The 23400-nt window shown below is 41.9% G+C and overlaps 1 protein-coding gene across 1 annotated transcript; it reads right to left on the bottom strand.

Moving 5' to 3' along the window:
• Window positions 1-4806: 4806 nt before the first annotated feature.
• On the bottom strand, window positions 4807-5739 carry LOC141147481 (olfactory receptor 5AR1-like). The gene has a single exon (XM_073634717.1). It carries the CDS (start codon window positions 5737-5739, stop codon window positions 4807-4809), a length of 933 nt encoding a protein of 310 aa, XP_073490818.1.
• Window positions 5740-23400: the final 17661 nt, after the last annotated feature.

Raw genomic sequence — 23400 nt, 5'->3', positions numbered from 1 at the left:
CCTTTCACACTGGGGCGGTTTGCAGGCGTTATTGCGCTAAAAATAGCGCCTGCAAACCGCCCCTAAACAGCCTCCGCTGTTTGTTCGGTGTGAAATCCCGAGGGCTTTCACACTGAAGCGGTGCGCTGGCAGGAGAAGAAAAAATCTCCTGTCAGCCCCTTCTTTGGAGCGGTGAAGGAGCGGTGTATTCACCGCTCCTAAACCGCTCCTGCCCATTGAAATCAATGGTACAGCGCGGCTATACCGCGGTAATACCGCGGCTATAGCCGCACTATATGAGGGGTTTTAACCTTTTTTTGGCCGCCAGCGGGGGGTTAAAGCCGCACCGCTAGCGGCCGAATACCGCAGTAAAACAGCGCTAAATATAGCGCTGTTTTACCGCCGTCGCCCCCTACCACCCCAGTGTGAAAGGGGCCGTACTGTAATACCAAGGTTTAATATATACTTGTACTATTGTGTACCTCATTGTTTGCCTAAAACTTTTTTCAATAAAAATGAATGGAAAAGAAACTGTTATAACCACTATAAGGCCCCTTTCACACTGAGGCGCTTCTAAACTGCCAGTAAAACACTAAGCGTTTTGAAGAGCTTTTCAGACGCTTTTGAAGAGCTTTTCAGGCGCTTTTGAAGAGCTTTCCATTAATTTCAATAGAGAGGGGCGTTTTTTCACCGCCCTGCCAGCGCACTGCCCCAGTGTGAAAGCATTCATTGATTTTAATTGAAATAGTTTTTTTGTGCGCTTTTCAGACGCTTTTTTTTTTAGCGTGAAAGCGCCTGAAAAGCGCCTCAGTGTGAAAGGGGTCTAAGGATTGATGTAGTCATTGACCAAGGGGGAAATATGGATCGTAACTCAATGCTGAGCACTAGACCCAAAAGGGGTGAAGGGAAGATATTTAATTTGTCTTTGGTGACCAATTATTCGATAACTCATTATGCCTACTTATGTCTCTTATACTTTTTGGTATTAGACTCTGTGCACCTAGCATCTCCTATTATGTAAACATATGTGATAGATTGGGTTCAGGCGTGGGCCCTCGGCAGAACTGTTGTCACTAAGTAGCTCCTTAGGCTCCCTTTGTTCTAAATAGTCTTCTTCAACACGTAACTGGATGCCATGTCTAAAACACTGTACTCTTCTGTGTGTTTTTTGGATCTGTTTGTGTCATATTTTCTTCCCTTTTTTTTTGTACTATGTTCTTTATTGGTACCTTTGTACATTTTGTATATTTTCGATAAAGAAACATTGAAACTAAAAATATGCATTACCCCATCTCTTGAATGCTGATAAGAATATTATTCCCCTTTTTCTGGAGATAGACTAGAGTTACCATTGAGATCTGAATGGATCAGAAAAGTGAATGAGGTGATGGAAGCAGAAATATGGTTAGTGACTTGTAAAGATCAATGTGAGAAATGTTACAGTGTTTGGGCAACCTGGATGCATCACAATCCTTCTGGACCTGATCCTGGCCCTGAGCTTTTTTATTTTGTCCCACCTACTCTTCCTCTGGGGTAGGAGGGAATGAGGGCCCACTTGGGTGTTTACCCCACATGCTTGTTATTATATACAAGATGCCCTTCTCATTGTACCTGTCTCACCCTGGCTGGGGTAGAGCTGGCCCTCTTCAACTAAAGTTATTTTCTGTAAATGTTGGTTTTAGTTTTTCTTTGTGGTCAATCTGGCCACTCCTGTTTCTTTCATTCCTGTGTTGCCCTGCCCCAAGAGGGTGTGTAAATGCTATTTTGTCTGGCAATGTCTTAATATGCAACAGTGGGGACATGAGAATTGTTTGTCTAAAATTCAAATTTTATTGGTGAACTTTTTGTTGGCACGTCAACCTTTATGCCGCGTACACACGATCGGACATTCCGACAACAAATCTTTTTTGTCCGACGGATGTTGGCTCAAACTTGTCTTGCATACACACGGTCGCACAAATGTTGTCAGAAATTCCGAACGTCAAGAACCCAGTGACGTACAAGACGTACGACGAGCCGAGAAAAATGAAATCAATAGCCAGTGCGGCTCTTCTGCTTGATTCCGAGCATGCGTGGGATTTTGTGCGTCGGAATTGTGTACACACAATTGGAATTTCCGACAACAAGTTTTGTTGTCGGAAAATTTGGGATCCAGCTCTCAAACATTTGTTGTCGGAAATTCCAACAGCAAATGTCCGATGGAGCCTACACGCGGTCGGAATTTCCGACAACAAGCTCACATCGAACATTTGTTGTCGGAAATTCTGACCGTGTGTGTACGCAGCATTAGAAAGATGGAAACATCACAATTGTGGATTCTCACTTAATATTGTACTCGCTCTATATTATAAATAAAGGTGATATAAAAAAGAAGATTATACAATATAGTTGTATGATAGTTTTGCCATCTTTTCAAATGCACTGAAGTTATAATATGTATGTATAGATTTTCTGGGCGGGCCTATGAATTGATTCAAAGAGCATGGTAATGAAAGTGACCCAAATGAGTTCTTCAGTCTGAATCTGAGCAGCATGTCCACACCTGGAGTGAATAGTTCTACAAAATAATCACTTCTTTACATTTCCAATGGATGCTTGGTACATCGATCGCAAAATAAATGCCAGGATAAAGATTTAAATAAAGGAAGAATACTGCGCATGTGTAAAAACATATAAATGAATCATGTCAATCAAGTGAATAACTCAAAACCAAGTTCTCTATATGGACCCCTTATGTATTTATACATGGAGATCATATCCCCCCCTTATGTATTTATACATGGTGATCATATCCCCCCTTATGTATTTATACATGGTGATCATATCCCCCCTTATGTATTTATACATGGTGATCATATCCCCCCCTTATGTATTTATACATGGAGATCATATCCCCCCTTATGTATTTATACATGGAGATCATATCCCCCCTCCTCTCCTCTTCTCAAGAGAGAATAAATTCAGTTCCTCTAATCTTTCCTCATAGCTGAGCTCCTCCATGCCTCTTATCAGTTTGGTTGCCCTTCTCTGCACTTTCTCCAGTTCCCCGATATCCTTTTTGAGAACTGGTGCCAAAAACTGAACTGCATATTCCAGATGAGGTCTTACTAATGATTTGTACAGATGATGTCTCTCTCCCTGGAGTCCATACCTCTCTTATACAAGAAAGGACTTTGCTCGCTTTGGAAACTGCAGCTTGGCATTGCATGTTATTATTGAGCTTATGATCTACCAAAACCCCCAGATCCTTCTCCACCATTGATTCCCCCAGTTATACTCCCCCTAGTATGTAATGTAAGTACTGCATATTCTGGCCTTACTAATGATTTGTACAGGGGCAAAATTATATCTCTCTCTCTGTAGTCCATACCTCTCTTAATACAAGAAAGGACTTTGCTCACTTTGGAAACCGCAGCTTGGCATTGCATGCTATTATTGAGGTTATGATCTACCAAAACCCCCAGAAACTTCTCCACTACGGATCCCCCCATTGTTACTGTATTATAATTGGTACTTTATTGATGATAAACCCGATATTTGGGAGTCACCACCATTATTGTTATTGTTAGGTTATTACACATATTCACATTTATTTTCTCTTGAGATGTGAGTTGTCATAGTCTTTTACGTTTTTAGAGAGGTAGAGTTTCACTTTCTTTGTTAGTATTTTCTTTCAGTTGATGTGGGAACACATATTGGTGTCAAGCAGCAACCTCAGATACACTATATTACCGAAAGCATCCTTTACACACACTTGAACATTAATAACATTCCAGTCTTATTCCATAGGGTTCAATATTGAGTTGGGCCACCCTTTGCAGCTATAACTCTTCTGGGACCTTGCTTTGTGCACTGGCGCACAGTCATGTTGGAACAGGAAGGGACCATCCCCAAAATGTTCCCACAAAGTTGGGAGCATGAAATTGTCCAAATTGTCTTGGTATGCTGACGCCTTAACTGGAACTAAGGGGCCAAGCCCAACCCCTGAAAAACAACCCCACACCATAATTATCTCTTCACCAAAGGATTTGGACCATTGCACAAAGCAAGGTCCATAAAGACATGGATGAACGAGTTTGGGGTGGAGGAACTTGACTTGCCTGCACAAAGTCCTGACCTCAACACCTTTGGGATGAATTAAAGCGGAGACTGCAAATCAGGCCTTCTTGTCCAACATCAGTGCCTGACCTCACAAATGCGCTTCTGGAAGAATGGTCAAACATTTCCATAGACACACTCCTAAACCTTGTGGATGGCCTTCCCAGAAGAGTTGAAGCTGTTATAGCTGCAAAGGGTGGGCCAACTCAATATTGAACCCTACGGACTAAGACTGGGGTGCCATTAAAGTTCATGTGCATGTAAAGGCAGGCGTCCCAATACTTTTGGTAATTTAGTGTATATCACCTCATTGGTGGTTGCTAGTAACTTGCAGACCCACTCATAATAGTGCAGAAGTCTTATCACTTAACTGTTATACATCGTTTTCACTATTGGATTATTATCACTTATAAATATCTGTTTGGTACACTTGTATATTGATGGTAGCACACAACTCATATTTCTTATTTATTTTTATGTAATCATTTAAGTTAATTGGTAGCCCTACATCTTTATGTTATACATATGGTGCGGGGGCCTGCCTGATCGCATACAATTTGAAAGTGTTTAGGTTTGACCTCGTATTATATGGTTTTGGTAAACCTAAAGGAAAATTGTACCAGAAACGTGTATAACGTATGGCCAGCCTTAGAAGCCCTGTACTACTTTTGGTGGTTATGATTTCTCTCGTTCACACCCTGTACTTTTATGTTCACATCTTTTATATCTCTATTTCCATGTGAAGGTCTTCCTGAAAATGCTTTGAAATGCTGTCCTAAAATCCTGGTTCCTCATACTGTAAATGAGAGGATTGAGGAGAGGAAGGATCACCATGTAAAATACCGACACGACTTTGTTACCAAAAAAATGATGACTAGAACTAGGCCAAAAATAATTCAACATAATGGAGCCATAATACGTAAATATCACTGTCAGGTGAGAGGTACAAGTAGAGAACACTTTACTCCTTGCCCCTTTGGCTTGAATTTTAAGAACAGTTTGGATTATATAGACATAAGACAGGAAGGTCGGCATTATAGACCAAACTCCAAGGAAGCCACTCAAGAGAAAAATGAGCAAAATATTGATGTAGATGCCACTGCAGGAGATCTGAAGCAACTGGGGAAGGTCACAGAAGAAGCTTTCTATTATATCTGATCCACAAAATGTTAATTTGAAGGCATACAATGTGTGAACTAAAGAATGGGTATAACTGAGACACCACACAATGGACACCAACCGTACACACACTTTCCAACTCATGACCTGCATGTAATGTAATGGCTGACAAATGGCGGTATATCGATCATAGGACATGACAGTCAGCAGAAAAACCTCGCAACCCATGAAGGATATACAGAAGAAGACTTGGGTTATACAAGCCTGTATGGAAATTTTTCTTGTCTTGGTGTGAAGGTCAAATAACATTCGTGGGACAGTTAATGAGGAATAACAAAGGTCTATACCGGCCAGGTTCCCAAGGAAGAAATACATAGGAACATGGAGGTGAGAGTCGGCGGCTATGAGGGAGATGATCAGCAAATTCCAGACTAATGTCAGAAGGTAGATGAGGAGGAAGAAGAGAAACAGCGGGAGCTGGAGAACAGAAAGATCAGACAGTCCGGAGAGAAAGACTTCATTCAAAATTGACTGATTCCCCATTCCATTATTTGCTTAGTTTTCCATATAACAAAAAAGTAATCAAGTTAGTCATCCAAAATACTACATAATTAAGAAACTTAGATAAGGATTTCCCTAAATTGTAAAATTTTAGTTTTTTATATTTATAAAAAACAATATAGAAAACCAATAATTAAAATACAATTGACATTTTTTTTTTCAGAAGTAAAAGAAAGACTTGATTTATGACAATCTAAAATACTGAATAGAGAAATTCTGTAAGCAAAATTCAGATGTTGACCGAAATTGTGCGCAGAAAACATGAACTGGTTTCTTCATACTATCAGCGATGGTAAAAAATATAATCTGTCACCACATTTCCCAGATATTGGTTATAACATGAATGCATGAAGCATCAATTTGTTGTACCTGAAAGATGCACTGAGCAGAGTGTAATAGCCATTAGTCATCATCCAAAAGACAGAGAAAATTCACCTATCAGAAACTAAAAGTATGACTTTACAAAGACCTTACCTGAAATAAATTATATTTTAATTTAAGTCATAGTCCAACTTGTATGATGATGACCCTAAAATATGTACCAAAGACACAATTGAAATGCAATTATTTCTACACAAGATAAAAATTAATTCTGGTAGATTTGTGTATTTTCTCCTTTCCCTGCAGAGAACAAAAGTGGTTGTTGCTCCATGAAAACAGTCTCCCCTAAACTCACAAATGACCTACTATTGCCTAAAACCAATGGACACTAATCTGTACTACTCCTCCTGGACCTCTCCATGGTCTTTGACACAGTGGACCACCCCCTCCTTCTAAAAAAAACTCCACGCCTTTGGTCTCCGTGACTGTACTCTTCTCTGGTTCTCATCCTACCTATCCCTCTATACCTTCCTTGTCACTTACAATTCTACTTCCTCCTCTCCTCTTCCATTCTCCATTGGGGTCCCCCAAGGTTCTGTTCTACTATTCTCAATTTACACCTCTTCCCTTTGTCAGTTGATTGCCTCCCATTGATTTCAATAAGATTTCTACACCAATGACACCCACATTTATCTCTCTACCCCTCAGCTCACTCCATCAGTCTCCTCACACATTACTAATTTACTAACAGACATATCAGCCTGGGTGTCACGCCACTTCCTCAAACTCAATCTATCCAAAACCAAGCTCATAATACTTCCTCCCCCACGTTCCTCTTCCCCTGATTTCCCTGGAAAAATCAAAGACTCAACAATCAACCCATCCCCCATGCCAAGGTGCTAGGTGTAATCCAGGATCCTAAGCTATCCTTTTGGCCCCACACACAATCACTGTCCAAAGCTTGTTGCCTCAACCTCCGCAACATCTCCAAGATACACCCCTTCCTAACCAATGACACTACAAAGTATCTAATTCACTCGCTGGCCATCTCCCGCCTCGACTACTGCAACTCCCTCCTCATTGGCTTACTTTTAAATAGGCTATCCCACTTCAGTCCATCATGAATGCTGCTGCCCGGCTCATTCACTTTACAAACCGTTCAGCGTATACTACCCCTCTCGTCCAATCCCTCCACTGGCTTCCACTCACCCAATTAAATTCAAGATACTAACAATAATTTTCAAAGCTATCCACAACTCGGCCCCCAGCTACATCACTAACCCAGTCTCAAAATTCCAACCTAATCATTCTCTTTGTTACTCCCAAGACCTCCTGCTCTCTAACTTTATTGTCATCTCATCCCACGCTTGCCTCAGGGACCTCTCCAGAGCCTCTCCCATCCTCTAAAAACTCTGTCCGACTATATCCTACTCTGTCCACTTTTAGATGATCACTGAAATCTCATCTCTTCAGAGAAGCCTATTTGGGCCCCACTGTCATGAATATGCAGTAGTGTTTGTCTGTCAGCTTACCTCTCCTCCATGTGTTCACCTTTAGAGGCCAGCCACTCTCACCTGGCTGCTTAAATAATCTCTCCTCTAAGCATGGCTCCACCCCAGCCCCTATCAGAGAACTCTATATTAACCTGTGCAATGCAAGCCAGCCCTGCTGATCAACTTTGTGTGTTTATCTTTCATGCGAGACTTGCTGTGTCTTCTACGTCTGATTCCAGTTGCCGATCTTGGCCTGTTCTCGACTATCCCTGTCTGCTTGTGACCCTGACCTTAGGCGTGTTCTATGTTTATCCTTGTCTGCTAGTCGCCCCGACCTTTGGCTTATCTCCTTACTATCTCTTGTTATCCTGGGCTGCTGCTTCCTCTCTATCCTCCTGTAGCCTACTGTGAGCATGAGCTGGGAGACCCTGGGGGCTGCGACCTGGAGCCAGTTGCAGCGCAGTCCATCCTTACCACTAGAGGCTCTGGTGAACACCTGCTGGCTCTTGGACTCCGAGTCCTGGGGAATCTTATGCTCTAGCTCCCTGTGGGATCCGTGTTGGTGCTCCAGTGGACATGCTAGCTTAACCACCCGGACTTCCATCTGCAGCAGTCAGCCGTAGGGTCCACTACCTTAGCGGTGCACTCCTGACCCCAACGGTGTGCATCTATCAAACAAGGAAGAGGAGGCACCTCTGGGTGCAGACTTTAAAACAATTTATTGTAAAAACAGCAACAGCTAGATTTGCACTCACATTTTAGAAGAAGGTATCAAACATAAAATAGTCCCAAGGCAATCCAGGGGTCCGTGGAGTCATCTCTCTCGATAGGTGGATCTGTAACCTCTGGGTAGTCTAAAACACTGGATGTATACCGGCCGACAGCGGGGACAGACACCAAAACGAGGCTTGGATGGCAAACGATATCCAGACGAGGGATGATGACGTCACACGATGTGCGACGCGTTTCCTGAGCTGGCTCACCGTGAGTGGTGCGACGGCGGCGCTCCTTTGTCAACCTTCTTCTAAAATGTGAGTGCAAATCTAGCTGTTGCTGTTTTTACAATAAATTGTTTTAAAGTTTGCACCCAGAGGCGCCTCCTCTTCCTTGTTTTGCAGTGTTCTTGGGATAATGGCTTTTACTCCCAACGGAAGGCTGCCGTGAATGTGGACTATATACATCACCCTCGTCTCCTAAACTTGTTGTGTTACATCATGGACTCTAACTCCCATTTTTATTGTCATTTGTTATCCCATCTAGAGTTCATCTGTGTACATTATTGTATGATTGGGTTTTTGCTGTTAATCTTTGCGCCAAATACTTGTTTTAATGGTGTGCATCTGTCACCTGGCCTCAGGTGACCTGACACCCACCTAACAACTGTACATTTATTTTCTCCATCGGCCCATCCCCCACAGTTATTATCTCTTGACCCTCCCAATTAGATTGTAAGCTCTAATGCCCTATACACACAGTCGGACATTAATCAGACATTCCGACAACAAAATCCATGGATTTTTTCCGACGGATGTTGGCTCAAACTTGTCTTGCATACACACGGTCACACAAAGTTGTCGGAAAATCTGATCGTTCTGAACGCGGTGGCGTAAAACACGTACGTCGGGACTATAAACGGGGCAGTAGCCAACAGCTTTCATCTCTTAATTTATTCTGAGCATGCGTGGCACTTTGTGCGTCGGATTTGTGTACACACGATCGGAATTTCCGACAACGGATTTTGTTGTCGGAAAATTTTATAGCAAGCTCTTAAACTTTGTGTGTCGGAAATTCCTATGGAAAATGTGTGATGGAGCCTACACACGGTTGGAATTTCCGACAACTAGGTCCTATCTCACATGCCATCAGTGCCACTACAGTGCCTCTGCAGTGACACTAGTGCCCCTACAGTGCAATCAGTGCCACTACAGTGCAATCAGTGCCACTACAGTGCTCATCAGTGCCCTACAGAGCTGCTCAAGTGCTCATCAGTGCCCTACACTGCTCCTACAGTGCCATCAGTGCCACTACATTGCCCCTGCAGCGCCATTAGTTCTCAAACAAAGTGAGGTGGATTGAGCACACTCTGGGTGAGGATGCAGCTGATAAACCAGCACATAAATGATTTAAATAAAGTCCATTTGGCTCTGATGGGGCCATCTTAGAAGTGGTATATATTATGCTCCCAGTCTCGTGCTCAGTGTGGTTTATCTCTGGCTTATCATGTGACTGGGAGCATAATATATTCCACTTCTAAGATGGCCCCATCAGAGCCTGAGGAAGAAGCATGCATGCTTTGAACGCGCGCACCCTCCCGCTGAACTTTAATCTGGAAGTGATGACATCACAGCAGGACGTTCCGGTGTTCCCGGATCCCTTCCCCTGGATACTGAAGGCATTGGACTCCACCACTGAGTTCGCTACCGAGGACGGCTTCTCAGTACACACCGGTCCCAGCCCTGCATCCTCTGGATAAGTGTGGATGACACCCATTATACATGCCTGTCTCTCTCATCTGTTTGTGAGTGTATTCGCTATTTTTTTACATTGAATCCATTAAATTTTTAATATACTACGCTTAGAAGGCACCTCTTTCTTTCCCCCAGTGCCATTAGTTCCCCTACCGTGTCATCAGTGCCACTACAGTGCTCATCAGTGCCCTATGGAGCCACTACATTGTTTATTAGTGCCCTACGCTGCTGCTACAGTGCTCATCGGTGCTACTACAATGCCACTACAGTGCTCATCAGTGCCACTACAGTGCTCATCAGTGCCCTATGGTGCCACTACAGTGCTCATAAGTGCCCTACAGTGCCACTACAGTGCTCATGAGTGCCTTACAGTGCACATCAGTGCCATCAGTGCCACTACAGTGCTCATGAGTGCCATCAGTGCCCTATAGTGCACATCAGTGCCATCAGTGACCTACAGTGCCATCAACGTCCTACAATGCACATCACTGCCCTACAACACCATCAGTGAGTGCTCATCAGTGGCACTAAAGTGATCATCAGTGCCACTACAGTTCCCTATTAGCGCTCATCAGTTCACAATAGTGCACATCAGTGATGATCAGTGAGAGCTCATCAGTGCCACCCTATCAGTGGATTCTCATCAGCACCCTTCAGTGCCCTAAAAATGTATAAAAAATGCATTTTTATTTTCTTTCCACATTTTGCAAACAACTTGTGGAAAAAAAATGACATGTTCAAAAGACTCATTATGCCTCAAAGAATATACGTTGGGGTGTTTGCTTTCCAAAATGGAGTTATTTTGTGGGTGTTTCCACTATCTTGGAATCCAGGACCTTCAAAAGTAATCAGGAAATTAGATGTGTAATTTATGTCCCTAGAACACCTGATGGTGCTCCCTGCATGTTGGGCCTCTGTATGTGGCCAGCCTGTGAAAAAGTCTCACACATGTGGTATCTCCATACTCAGGAGAAGTAGCAGAATCTATTTTGGGGTATAGTTGCAAGTATGCATTTGCCATGTGAGAGAAAAAAAACTGTTAATACAACAATTTAGTAAACAAAAAATCTTAATTTTGCAAAGAATTGTGGGAAAATAATTACAACTTCAAAAAACTCACAATGCCTCTTAATACATAACTTGGACTGTTTTAAAAAAAGGGGTCATTTGGGGGATATTTGTACTTTCCTGGCTTGTTAGGGTCTCAAGAAATGTACAGTACATCAGGTGTGATCAATTTTCAATGATTGGCACCATAGCTTGTGGACTCCACTAATTTGGGTTATTTTTAACAAAGAAATGTAGCAGTATCCATTTTGCCCAAAATGTATAAGAAAAAATTATTAATTTGTAAAACGTTATAACAGAAACAAAGGAAAATGCATTTTTTTTTACACAATTTTCGGTCTTCTTTTATTTATAGTGCAAAAAAATAAAACTAGTGGTGATTTAATACCACCAGAAGAAAGCTCTATTTGTGTGAAAAAAAGGGCAAATATTTCATATGAGTACAGTGTTGCATAACTGAGTAATTGTCATTCAAAGTGTGACCGTGCTTTAAGCTTAAAATTATCAGGGGCAGGAAGGGGGTACAAGTCTCCAGTAGGCAAGTGGTCAACGTACATCTAAATCCAATATTAATTTTCTTTAGAATTGAGTAGGAAAGGGTTAAAATCCTTGTGTAGAGTAGGAAAGGGTTAAAAAGGAAAGGATTAAAATCCTACAACTTCTATCTTTGTTTGCCATCTGTTAAGGGGGTGGCGAGGATGCGGAGGGGGCGGCACCCGAGCGCCCCTATTGGACAGGCCGCCCCTGCATCCAGTTACAGTTTAAAACCAATATTAAAATGCGGTAAAGACATGGCAAATCGCAGACCTGGAACAAGCATGCTTTAAGTGAGTATGAGAGGAGTGTCAGAAATACTTATTATAGGTCATGTTATGGGTCAGCAACTCAGAATCATATCCAAAGCATCAGCATAATGGTCAGGGGGCCAACATTCCTAAAGAGGGAGCTCCACAATGGCAGCCTCCAATATTCTCCCATGACAGGTCCCCTTTAATTTTAGAACGTCTGAAACACTATTTATCAATGTCTGTAATTTGATGAGTCAGGACCAAAGTGTTATTGAGAATTATAAATGTAACTAAGGAGCCTCCCTCTAAAAAACGGTACAAATACCAGGAAATATTTAGATAACTAAAAATGAAGCTAATTAATATATAAACGAATGATGAATCAGGGAGTGACATCATCCCTTTAAATGTGTCAATACTTAACAGTGCTATGAAGATCACTAATGTATAAATTAATAATGAATACAGATGTGACATTATTTGTTTAAATGTATCAATACTTATCTCTTTATTAACAAAATCAGTGAAATATCAAACACAAGAAACAACCACATGAGATCTAAAATGACACAAAAATAAAACATTTCATAGATTATTAATTTATGTTTCCATCAAACAAAGAAACACATGAACATACAATGTGAAGAGAGTGACAACCTCATCATATGTATCAGCTTATACATAAAATAAACTGTGTGTCCAATACGTTACACTACATCTTATGTCATTTACTTACCGATATGGCTCTCTTCTTTGTATTGTAGATTGTAATCTCAGTTTTTGGATCAATAGTTAAACAAAATAAAATAAAATGTGACTATTTACATGCTCTGCATCTACTAAAACAAAATACATTTTACCGGAACTGTGACTAAATGAAACAATGTGATCAGTGTCGTGTATTATGAAAGAGTTTATTTGTAAGATAAAAATATTCTGTATTATTTCTATTTTGACATATATGCAAAACCATCTCTGAAACAAAGAAATAAAAATAAACAAAGATGACAACAATTGGGATGAGCTGGTTTTACAAATATAACAAATGAAACGATGACCGAAATGTCCCGTACCTGTAAAACCAATAATAAAGGAAATAAATACCTGTGAATCAAGCATAGTCTGAATTTATTTATCCCTCAACAATGCACAGCTCTGGCCTTTAGAAATAAATAACTGATTTTAGATTTCCCAATCTTTACCCTTTCATCTCTTATTTTACTAATAGATATTTCTCCATTTTATAAAAGTTTCAAATTGGAAGCTGCGATGCTGGAAAGATTTAACAATAAAATGGTGGAAAGTTCAGAAATTGGAAAAAACAAATATAGTCTAATAAAAAAATTAACAAAGGTGACAGCAATTGGGATGAGCTGGATTTACAAACAAAACAATGATTGAAATATCCCGTACCTGTAATGCCGTGTACACATGGTCGGACTTTTCAGCTACAAAAGTCCAACAGCCCATCCGACAGACTTTCGACAGACTTTAGACGGACTTTTGGCGGACTTTCAACAGACTTTCTAACGACCAGACTTGCCTACACGCGATCACACCAAAGTCCGACGGATTCATACGTGATGACGTACACCGGACTAAAATAAGGAAGTTGATAGCCAGTAGCCAATAGCTGCCCTAGGGTCAGTTTTTGTCCGTCGGACTAGCATACAGACTGGGTCCGGCGGAGTTACGACGTAAAGATTTGAAGCATGTTCCAAATCTAAAGTCCATCAGATTTACGACTGGAAAAGTCTTCTGAAGGTCCGGTGAAGCCCACACATGATGGGATTATCCGCCCGATTTGGTCCGTCGGCGTCCGTCAGACAAGTCCGGTCGAAAAGTCCGACCGTGTGTACGCGGCATTAGACAAATAATGAAGGAAAGGAAATAAATACCTGTGAATGGCCAGACTGGTAAAATTAAGAATTTTCCTTGCTTTAACTCCTAGTCCAGATTTTGTCAGTGATCCCCCTGTCAGAGGTAAATTATGGTAGAAGATGGGGGGAGGGGAGTCTCCTCTGGAAGGGTCAGTTCAGTGCTAGAAGTCTGATGTAGAGATTTTGCTGAAGAAAATTAAATGAAAATAACAGAAAACATAGTATGTGACATTTCTGGTCACAATACAATTTAATTCTCCACACATTCGTATATTTATAATACAGAAATGCCCCCCGATATCTCCAGAGCACACAGGAGTGTAGTTTGGCTCTGTGTTCATCTGAGATTAATTTAAAACATGGATCCTCTGGAGGTTGAATCTCTACAGAAAATCAAGCATCATCTGAATTCATTTATCCCTCAGTGACACACCTTGGGACTTTAGAAATAAACTGATTTTAGATTTTCTAATCTTTACACTTTCCAGCTTAAGGGCAGCCACAGCCACCCTATTGCATCACATGACAGAGCTCCACAGGTGCATGACACTGCTGACTCCTCGTTGACTTCCAAAAGTTCATTGGTGTGGGCTTTTTTCAACACATGTGCAGCAGACCACAGTGTTGCTGTTTGCAATCTATGTCTGAAGCAGATCACGTGTAGCCAGAACACCACCCGCTTGGGCACCATGTGCTTGAGAAGACATATGATGACCTGCAATGCAGTCCATTGGCAACAGCACCTGAAAGACCCACATCATAAAAAAAGTACACTTATCCTTGCTCCTCATCTGGGATCTCAACCCTTACTATACCTCAAGTCCTCTCAAAAACCTGCACTGAGAGGAATGAAGTTATAGCAATAGGTACCACAAGTACTTGCACCCAATCTGCTAGCAGTACACCACTTCTTGATTTCACTAGGCAAATTTTGCTACCCCAGTTGCTGAAGCGTACAAAAAAAATACTTTCCCAGCCATCCACATGCTCGGCGTCTAATTGCTAGCTTGGCCAAATTGCTAGCACTACAGCTGCTGCCTATTCACCTGGTAGACTCTGCCCCTTTTATGAATTTGAGGAATGTGCTGTACCAAAGTGGCGGGTTCCAAAAAGAAATGTATTTTCACGTAAGGCCATTCCGGCTCTGTCATGTAGAAGGCAATGTTTTGGCCTCATTTGACAGGGTGGTCAGCAGCAAGGTTCACATTACTGCTGACTCATGGTCCCACAGGCATTGTCAGGGATGTTACATTTTCTTCACGGCACACTGGGTAACTCTGCTGGCAGCTGAGAAGGATGCAGGACAGGATTCAGTATTGGAGCTTGTTCCACCATGCCTTCAAAAAGCTGGTGATGATTCTGCCACATCTGTCTGCTCCACCCCCTTCTCCTCTTCTTCCTCTATGACCTCTTCTGCTGAATTTTCCTCTGAACCAGCAGTGCTCCCTAAGTGTTCAAGGGGCAATGCATCAGTCAGGCTAAAAGATGCTATGCGGTGCTTTAGCTGGTCTGTCTGCCTAGGGGACATGAGCCACACTGGGGCAGAGATTCTGTCAGCTCTGCGGGGGCAGGCTCTGAGGTGGTTGATGCCATGTCAGCATGGATGTAGAGGATAACATGCAGCAGTCTTCAAGGGATGGTTTTCAGTCCCCAGAAACCCAAGGAGTTGTATGTGGCTGGGGGGGGAGGTAGTTCCTGACAATGTCATCCTTAGTGACCCAGAGGACTCAGAATCTCATGCCTCTTCAAACTTACACTGTATGGGCTCCCTGATTCTGCAAAGCCTGCAAAAGGACCTGAGGATTTGTGGTATCAAAGAGAGGAACCATTACTGGCTGGCAACCCTTCTTGATCCACGTTACAAGGGCAATATTGCAGAGCTCATTCTGCCTTTGCAGAGGGAGCTGAGGATGAAACATCTTCAGGACTCCTTGAAGAAAAATTAGTGTAGTGCCTTTCTAGAACTCTGGGAGGTTACCATTTCCTAGACAACGTGTTTCTGAGGCTTTGTTTGGTCAGAGGAAGAGTGGTGGAGAAGGTGGCCGGCTGACCGATGCCTTCAAACAATTCTTTAGTCCTCAGCACCCAGGGCTGTTAGGTTTAAGCAACCATCGGCAGCGTCTGCATTATATGGTGCAGGAATATCTAGGGGCAAGAGCAGACTTGGAGACCTTTCCAACTGAGCATCCACTGGGTTACTGGGTCTTGAGGATGGACCACTGGCCAGAACTTGCTCAATATGCAATCGAGCTACTAGCCTTTCCTTCATCCAGCATGCTTTCTAAATGGACATTCAGGGCTGTTGGAAGACTCCGTTGATAGGCTGACATTTACCAAAATTAATCAGTCCTGGTTCAGGACTGGTATAGATTTTAAGGGGAATTTTAAGGGGAACTCCATGCCAAAATTAAAAAAAACTGTGTGGGATCCCCCCAAAACCTATACCAGGCCCTTTGGGTCTGGCATAGGTTTTAAGGGGAACTCCATGCCAATTTTTTCAAATAAAATTGGCGTGGGGTCCCCCCAAAATCCATACCAGACCCTTATCCGAGCATGCAGCCTGGCAGGCCAGGAAAGGGAGGGGATGAGCAAGCGTCTCTCGCACCCTGAACCATACCAGGCCACTTGCCCCATACCTGGCCCATGGGGAGGGTGCCCCCCAAAGCACCTTGTCCCCATGTTGATGGAAACAAGGGCCTCTTCCTGACAACCCTGGGCTGTGGCTGTTGGGGTCTGCGAGCGGGGGGCTTATTAGAATCTGGAAGCACCCTTTAAAAAAGGGGCCCCCAGATCCCACCCCCCTATGTAAATGGGTATCGGGTACATTGTACCGCTACCCATTCACCAAAAAAAGTGTCAAAAAGTTAAAACCACAACAGACAATTTCCTTTATTAAAAAAGAAAAAAGTGTCCCGCGATGTCCATCCATCTTCAATCACGTCGCCTGACGGACCCGAAAAATAGAAAAAAATTTAAAAGCTTTGCCTCCATGGGAGGCCTCCCGGCAACTGCTGTCTTTTGGCTTTGTGACATCAAAGGTGGTACGGGAGTCATCCGGTTATGGCAGCCCTTGCCTATATAAGAGCTCTCAAAGCGAAAAGCAAAAAGACAGCAGTCACCGGGAGGCCTCCCATGGTGACAGAATTTTTTCATTTTTTCTATTTTTCGGGTCCATCAGGTGGCTTGATTGATGGTGGATTTACATCACGATACACTTTTTAATTTTTTTTTTAATAAAGAAATTGTAAAAAATTGTCTCTTGTGGTTTTTACTTTTTGACACTTTTTTTGGTGAATTAGTAATGATACAATGTACCCGATACCTATTCACATAAGGGGGGTCGTGATCTAGGGGCCCCCTTGTTAAAGGGGGGTTCCAGATTCCGATGACCCCCCGCCCACAGACCCCGACAACCACCTGCCAGGGTTGTCGGAAGAGGCCCTTGTTCCCAGCTACATGGGGACAAGGTGCTTTGGGGTCGGGGGGCACAGAGCACCCACCCATGTTGAGTGCATGTGGCCTGGTATGGTTCAGGAGGGGGGTGCTCACTCGCCCCCCCATCCTGACCTCCAGGCTGCATGCTGAATAAGGGTCTGGTTTGGACACGCTGTTCTTTTCATTGATTTTTTATATATATTGCCGGGAGCCGGCAATACATTACAGATGTCAGCAAGATTAAATTACATTTTTTTCTTTAGAAATTTCATTATTGTTGCGGCACTGTTCTACACATCGCACAGATGCACCACTTTACAGGCAGACTAAGGGGACCCCCAGGCGCGATATTTGAAGGAATATTTTTTTCCTATTGTTTCACTTTAAGCATTATTAAAATCACTGCTCCTGAAAAAATGATTGTATTTAAAACTTTTTTTTGCATTGATACATGTCCCCTAGTACAGTACCCGGGATCCCATACATTTTTTTTTTAATAACTTGCATAGAAGCCTTAAAAATTAGGACTTTTGATTTCTCATGTTCATGTGCCATGAACTTTAACGGTGTTTCACATGTTTTCTGGAACTTTTTGCCTGTTCGAGGTGCTGAACCCGGGGGGTGTTCGGACTATCCATACTTGTAATAGGTAACTCCTCCAGCACAAAGAGAAAAAGGGAACCTTGTATCAATTTGATGTACGGTAACACACTCACATGGAGGAGCTCACATGGCAATGCAACTGAGCAGAACACGGCATTAGTGGTTTGTAAACGTTTGAGTAGACTGAAGGGTATCAATTCTTTGTGCTGGAGAAGTTGTCTTTTACAAGCCTGTTTACAACATTACAGTAATGATCTCAGCTATAAAATAAGGAGAATCAATTACCAGATACTGCACTATTTGTCTAAGCACAAGACACTTTGGATTGGAAGTACCTATATGGATTCATTAACTTTTTTTAAATTATATATATATATATATATATATATATATATATATATATATATATATAATATAATTTTTTTTTTTTTTTCAGCTTCACTTATATGGATATTTTTGCACATTAAAGCGGAGTTCCGCCGAAAAAAAAAAAAAGTCAGCAGCTACAAATACTGCAGCTGCTGACTTTTAATATAAGGACATTTACCTGTTCAGGGTGCCCTCAATGTCCTCACCTGAAGCCGATCCATCCCTCGGCTCCCGGGTGCAGGCACCGGCATCTTCAGTAAGGGAATCAGGAAACGAAGCCTTGCAGCTTCACAGCCTGGTTCCCTACTGCATAGGCGCGAGTCGCACTGCATGTCCTCACTGGTCCCTGTTGGACCTGTGTGTCTCCCAGAAGACAGCGGGGGGGACGGAGGAGGGACTGGACATGGCGAAGATCACTGCAGAATCTGCGGCAATCTATCGCCAGAAGTGGGAGCAAATACCTGTATTAGACAGGTATCTGCTGTCCCCTCCCCCCTGAAAGGTGCCAAATGTGACAACGGTGGGGGGGAGGAAAACAAAAAGTTTAATTTTTGGATCGAACTCCGCTTTAAGCACATTGAGCGCTTTATTTATTTTTTATCCAGAGTTCCATACATTGTATTGTGGACTATTTTATGTGGGCTTTACTTGTTATATCTTCATGCATTTTTTTATATGACAGTGGTCTCATAGATGCGTTGTTTTGCACAATTAGCACGTTAAAACTTTATTTTCTGCTTTAATATTGTGAATTTTATGTAGTTGTATGCATTTAAAACACTAGGATGTGCTAGAAGGGAGGACAAAATCATTTGATATACACATTATATTATGTAAAGAGACAGTACACCAACTCTTGATTTATACACACTTTTCATTTATTATTTTGATGAATATTGCCACAGGCACCTAGGCCTTGCCGATTGGTAAGCATGGGGTCTTTTCTTTTTCTTTGAGGGACCTCTTACCATTTGTCCATTCATTTGTTACATTACCTTTTTAGTCATTCATTTCCAGATATATCCTTCATGCATCCACCCCATGAAGAGCGAGTCGCATCTCGCAAAACGCGTCGGGTGTTTTAGATGTTATGTATATTCATGTATTTCTAATGCAATGCAATCTTTAACCATGTACAAATTGTATTGGCTTTGCCTTTGTTTATGCTAGTCTTTTACTATATGTGTGATTATTTCTGCAATAAATGTTTTAATTGTATATTTGTCAATTTCTTCGGCCAATTGTGCACACCTCATATCAAGTCCTAAAGGGAGATACCTTTGTTTTGTTTTTATTGTACTATTAGGGATGGAGGTGTGTCACTGGTGACACCAGGCCTTTCTTTTATTTAGGATGTAAAGCCTGGATTTTATTGGAGAAAATGTACCATCCATGATACTTTATTATATTGTTTTCCATTACATTTTTATTGAAGAGTTTTACGCATAACAGAGATCAAAGAACATAAGAACGAATATGGACTTTGTCAAACATTGAAATCCTACAATGAGCGAGTCAATGGTTTAAGTACATATGACATATCAGGGTGTAGGCAAATATGTACATTCCAAACAATGTTTAGACTACTGATGGCCAGGAAGAAGGTTCGGGGCACAGTCTGGTACCCCCGGACACCCCATCTGGGATTATGATGCTTTGTTTATTTGCACCAACATCCACATTTTCAGGACAAGCTTTTTGGGGAGCACCCCCCCCCCCCTGCTTCAATTTCCAAGCAATACAAATGCACAAAGATTTAGAAGAACGTTAATTTGGCCATCTCCAACACAGCAATTGTAAATAAACTTGGATAGTTAGTGAGATAAGGCCGGGCGAGGTCTATGGACTGGAAGGGGAAAAGAGTCACAGAGGTGAGCGTCGTCATTAAACTGTCAGACAGGAATTTAGAAAAAATTAAGTCCATATTTAGTCAATTTTTTTTTTTTTTCAAATAGAATTATCATTCTTAAGTTCAAAAAGGTTTCTTTTCCCGAGTAGTTTTGAAGCTCCCTTGAAGAACCAAAACATGCATGTCTTCCATGGCGTGGTCTGAGATATGATGACCCACAGGTGTGCAGAAATCATCTTCCTTAGGCCCTTTCATGGTGCGTAAAAGATTTCTTGTAAGTCATTTCTGTCCCTTTTCACCAACATAAGATTTTTTGCTGAATGTTTTGCATTGGATGAAGTTCACAACATTACTTGAGGTGCAGCTGTATGACCCTGTCATAATGAAGGTCCCTTTTGTGTGTGTGTGTGACACTTTTTAATGTATTGATTTGTGTAAGGCTTCATGTACATGGGACCATAGGTGTGCGCAGCCTATTGCATTAGGGTGTGCACCCCAAAGCTCATATGTGTGCATATACTGTATTTATGAATGAATGAATGATTTGTAAAGCGCTGCAAATGCGAACTGAATCGCCTCAAGGCGCTAATGCATTTTGTGCTGTCATCCTCTTAGCAGAGGAAGGTCTTGAGTTTTTTCCTGAAGGCCAGATAGTTTTCTTCCATGCGGATGTGATTAGGAAGAGCGTTCCATTGCCGAGGTCCCTGGACTGCGAATCTTCTTTCTCCCCTTGCTTTGTAGCGGTATTTGGGAATGAGGATGAGGTTTTGGTTAGATGATCACAGATTGCGCAAATTTATAGGGCAGCAGGGCAATGGACAGTGTCAGTAGACCAGTGGACAGTGTCAGAAGGGCAGAGATTGGTGTCAGTAGTTTATTTTTTATATTTTTTTATTATTACTTTTTTACAATTTTATAATTTTTTACAAAATTTTTTTAGGAGCTCCATTGGGGGGCTTTGGTGAAATATTATGGGTCTAAACAGACCCCTGATGTCTCACTTTTGAGACAGAGAAAGGGACTAAGGACAGATATTCCCCGGTCCCTTTCTCTGCAGCCAAGCAGTAGGGGAAATGTACCCAGCACAGGGTGATTAGGGTGTGCCCAGGCACACCTCCCACACCTTCAACCTCTCCTGAAAGATTTAACTTGACAGCTAGAAACCAGCGTCTAAAAACGGCGGTTTAGCCGCATTTACGTAACGCGTTTAGTCGCGTTTAGCCGCCTTTGCGTCTAGAGGCGTTTGAAAATTGTTTTTTTTTTCAAAATAGCCAAAAATGAAAATAATGCCTCTAAACAAAACGTGGCTAAAGGCAAATTTAGCCGCGTTTAACCGCATTTGGCGTCTGAAATGTCTCTAAACACAGCTTCTGAATGCATTTTTTAGGAGTTCCAAAAAAGCCTCTAAACACAACTGCCTAGAAACGACTATAAACGAACCCATGTACATGTACTGATAAGATAACATAGAGAAGGGGTTCAGGAGCAGTTGAAAAAAAATGCCCAACTGCTCCTAAACGTCCGTTTACCAGCTGCAGTGTACATGAGGCCTAAAGGAAATTTGTAAGTTCTGTATATTATTGTATTCTATTTTGTATGCACTAAACCCACCGAGCACACGGCACTAATAATGCTTTCATTACATGATTCTGATTAGAATTAGCCTGCCTATGTTACGCCCCTTGTTACCATACAAGTACAATTGTAATATTATTGTGCTACCTACATAATCATGTATATAAACAACTTCAATTGTATCAAAATAAACAGAACAGTTATTTTGGAAAGACGCTGAGTTTATCTTTTGTGTCTGTTCCCTACTGCAGTAGTTATTATTAATTTGGAACCACTAATTAATATGAGAATAGGAATTGCCTGTCTATAAAATATCCAGAACAATTTGGCTGCGCAGTTTGCAGCGTTTTTTTTTGTTCCGGGGTTTGGTTCCTTTATTTGTGAATTCATAGTCAGAATGAAGCGTTCTGCTAATTAGTTTCTGTCTGAGGTTGGGTGGTCAGGATTGGGGTGGTTGAAATATTTCTTTCAGAGTTTCATCCTCTGTTAGGATGGGTTGTAAATCTTTGATTATCTTTCCTATAGGGAAAAAAAAACATGCAAAATTGCATATAACTCTAGCTGCCTAAATCTCTGGCTCTACAGATCATTGTGACACTTCATTTTCCCTTTTGGCTCCCAAAAACACTGATTCTAAACCTAGAGTTGATTCAGAGGAGTAAATACAAAATTCTAGTCCTATGTACAGTAGTCTTATGTGTTCCTACAGGCAACAAAAATCGTTCCTGGTGAGGGATAGCTCAAGAGTGTTTGTTTTGCTAAAGTATTGGTGGAATTCCAGACATTTTCACTGGCGTTTCACCAATTTTGTTATTTCAGTAAAATATATTGGAGTCAATGGGAAAGGCAAAATTACAATTGTTTTAAGAAATAAATAGGTTGTAATACTTAGGGAAGTTCCTTTTAACTCCCCTGAACCTGTATCATAAAATGATCATGATTAGTTGTGATTAGGGATGGGCGAACGGTTCGGCCCGAGCATAAGTTCAGGCCGAACTTTGCTTGTTCGGACATTCGGCGAACAGCGAACATTATGCGGTGATCACCGCAAATTCGCAAAGCCACCAGAACACCGTTAAAGTCTATGGGACAGTAACATGAAAAATCAAAAGTGCTAATTTTAAAGGCTTATATGCAAGTTATTGCCATAAAAGGTGTCCCCTGGGGTCCTGCCCCAGGGGACATGTATCAATGCAAAATTTGTTTTTTTTTTTAAACGGATGTTTTTTCGGGAGCAGTGATTATTTTAATGCTTAAAAGTGAAACAATAAAAATGAAATATTCCTTTAAGTATCATGCCTGGGGGGTGTCTATAGTATGCCTGTGAAGTGGCACATGTTTCCCGTGTTTAGAACAATACCACAGCAAAATGACATTTCTAATGAATTGTCGGGTCTCGGCAATATAGTTATAAAACTAATTGAAAAAAGGGCATGGGGTCCCCCCCAGTCCATTACCAGGCCCTTTGGGTCTGGTATGAATATTAAGGGGAACCCCAAACCAAAATTTATAAAAAAATTGCATGGGGGTCCCCCCAAAATCCATGCCAGGCCCTTCAGGTCTGATATGAAAATTAAGGGGAACCCTGTGCCAAATTAAAAAAATATGGCCCCCCAAAATTCATCCCAGACCCTTATCCGAGCATGCAACCTGGCAGGATGCAGGAAAAGAGGGGGGACAAGGGAGTGCCCCCCTCCTGAACCGTACCAGGCCACATGCCCTCAACATGGGGAGGGTGATTTGCGGTCTGACCCCAAAGCACCTTGTGGTTGTGGGGGTATGCGGGCAGGGGCT

The sequence above is a fragment of the Aquarana catesbeiana genome, linkage group LG06, assembly GCF_042186555.1.
Source record: "Aquarana catesbeiana isolate 2022-GZ linkage group LG06, ASM4218655v1, whole genome shotgun sequence".
NCBI classification, from domain to species: domain Eukaryota; kingdom Metazoa; phylum Chordata; class Amphibia; order Anura; family Ranidae; genus Aquarana; species Aquarana catesbeiana.
The sequence above is the reverse complement of the archived record's forward strand: the minus strand, read 5'-3'. Positions and strand labels throughout refer to the sequence as shown.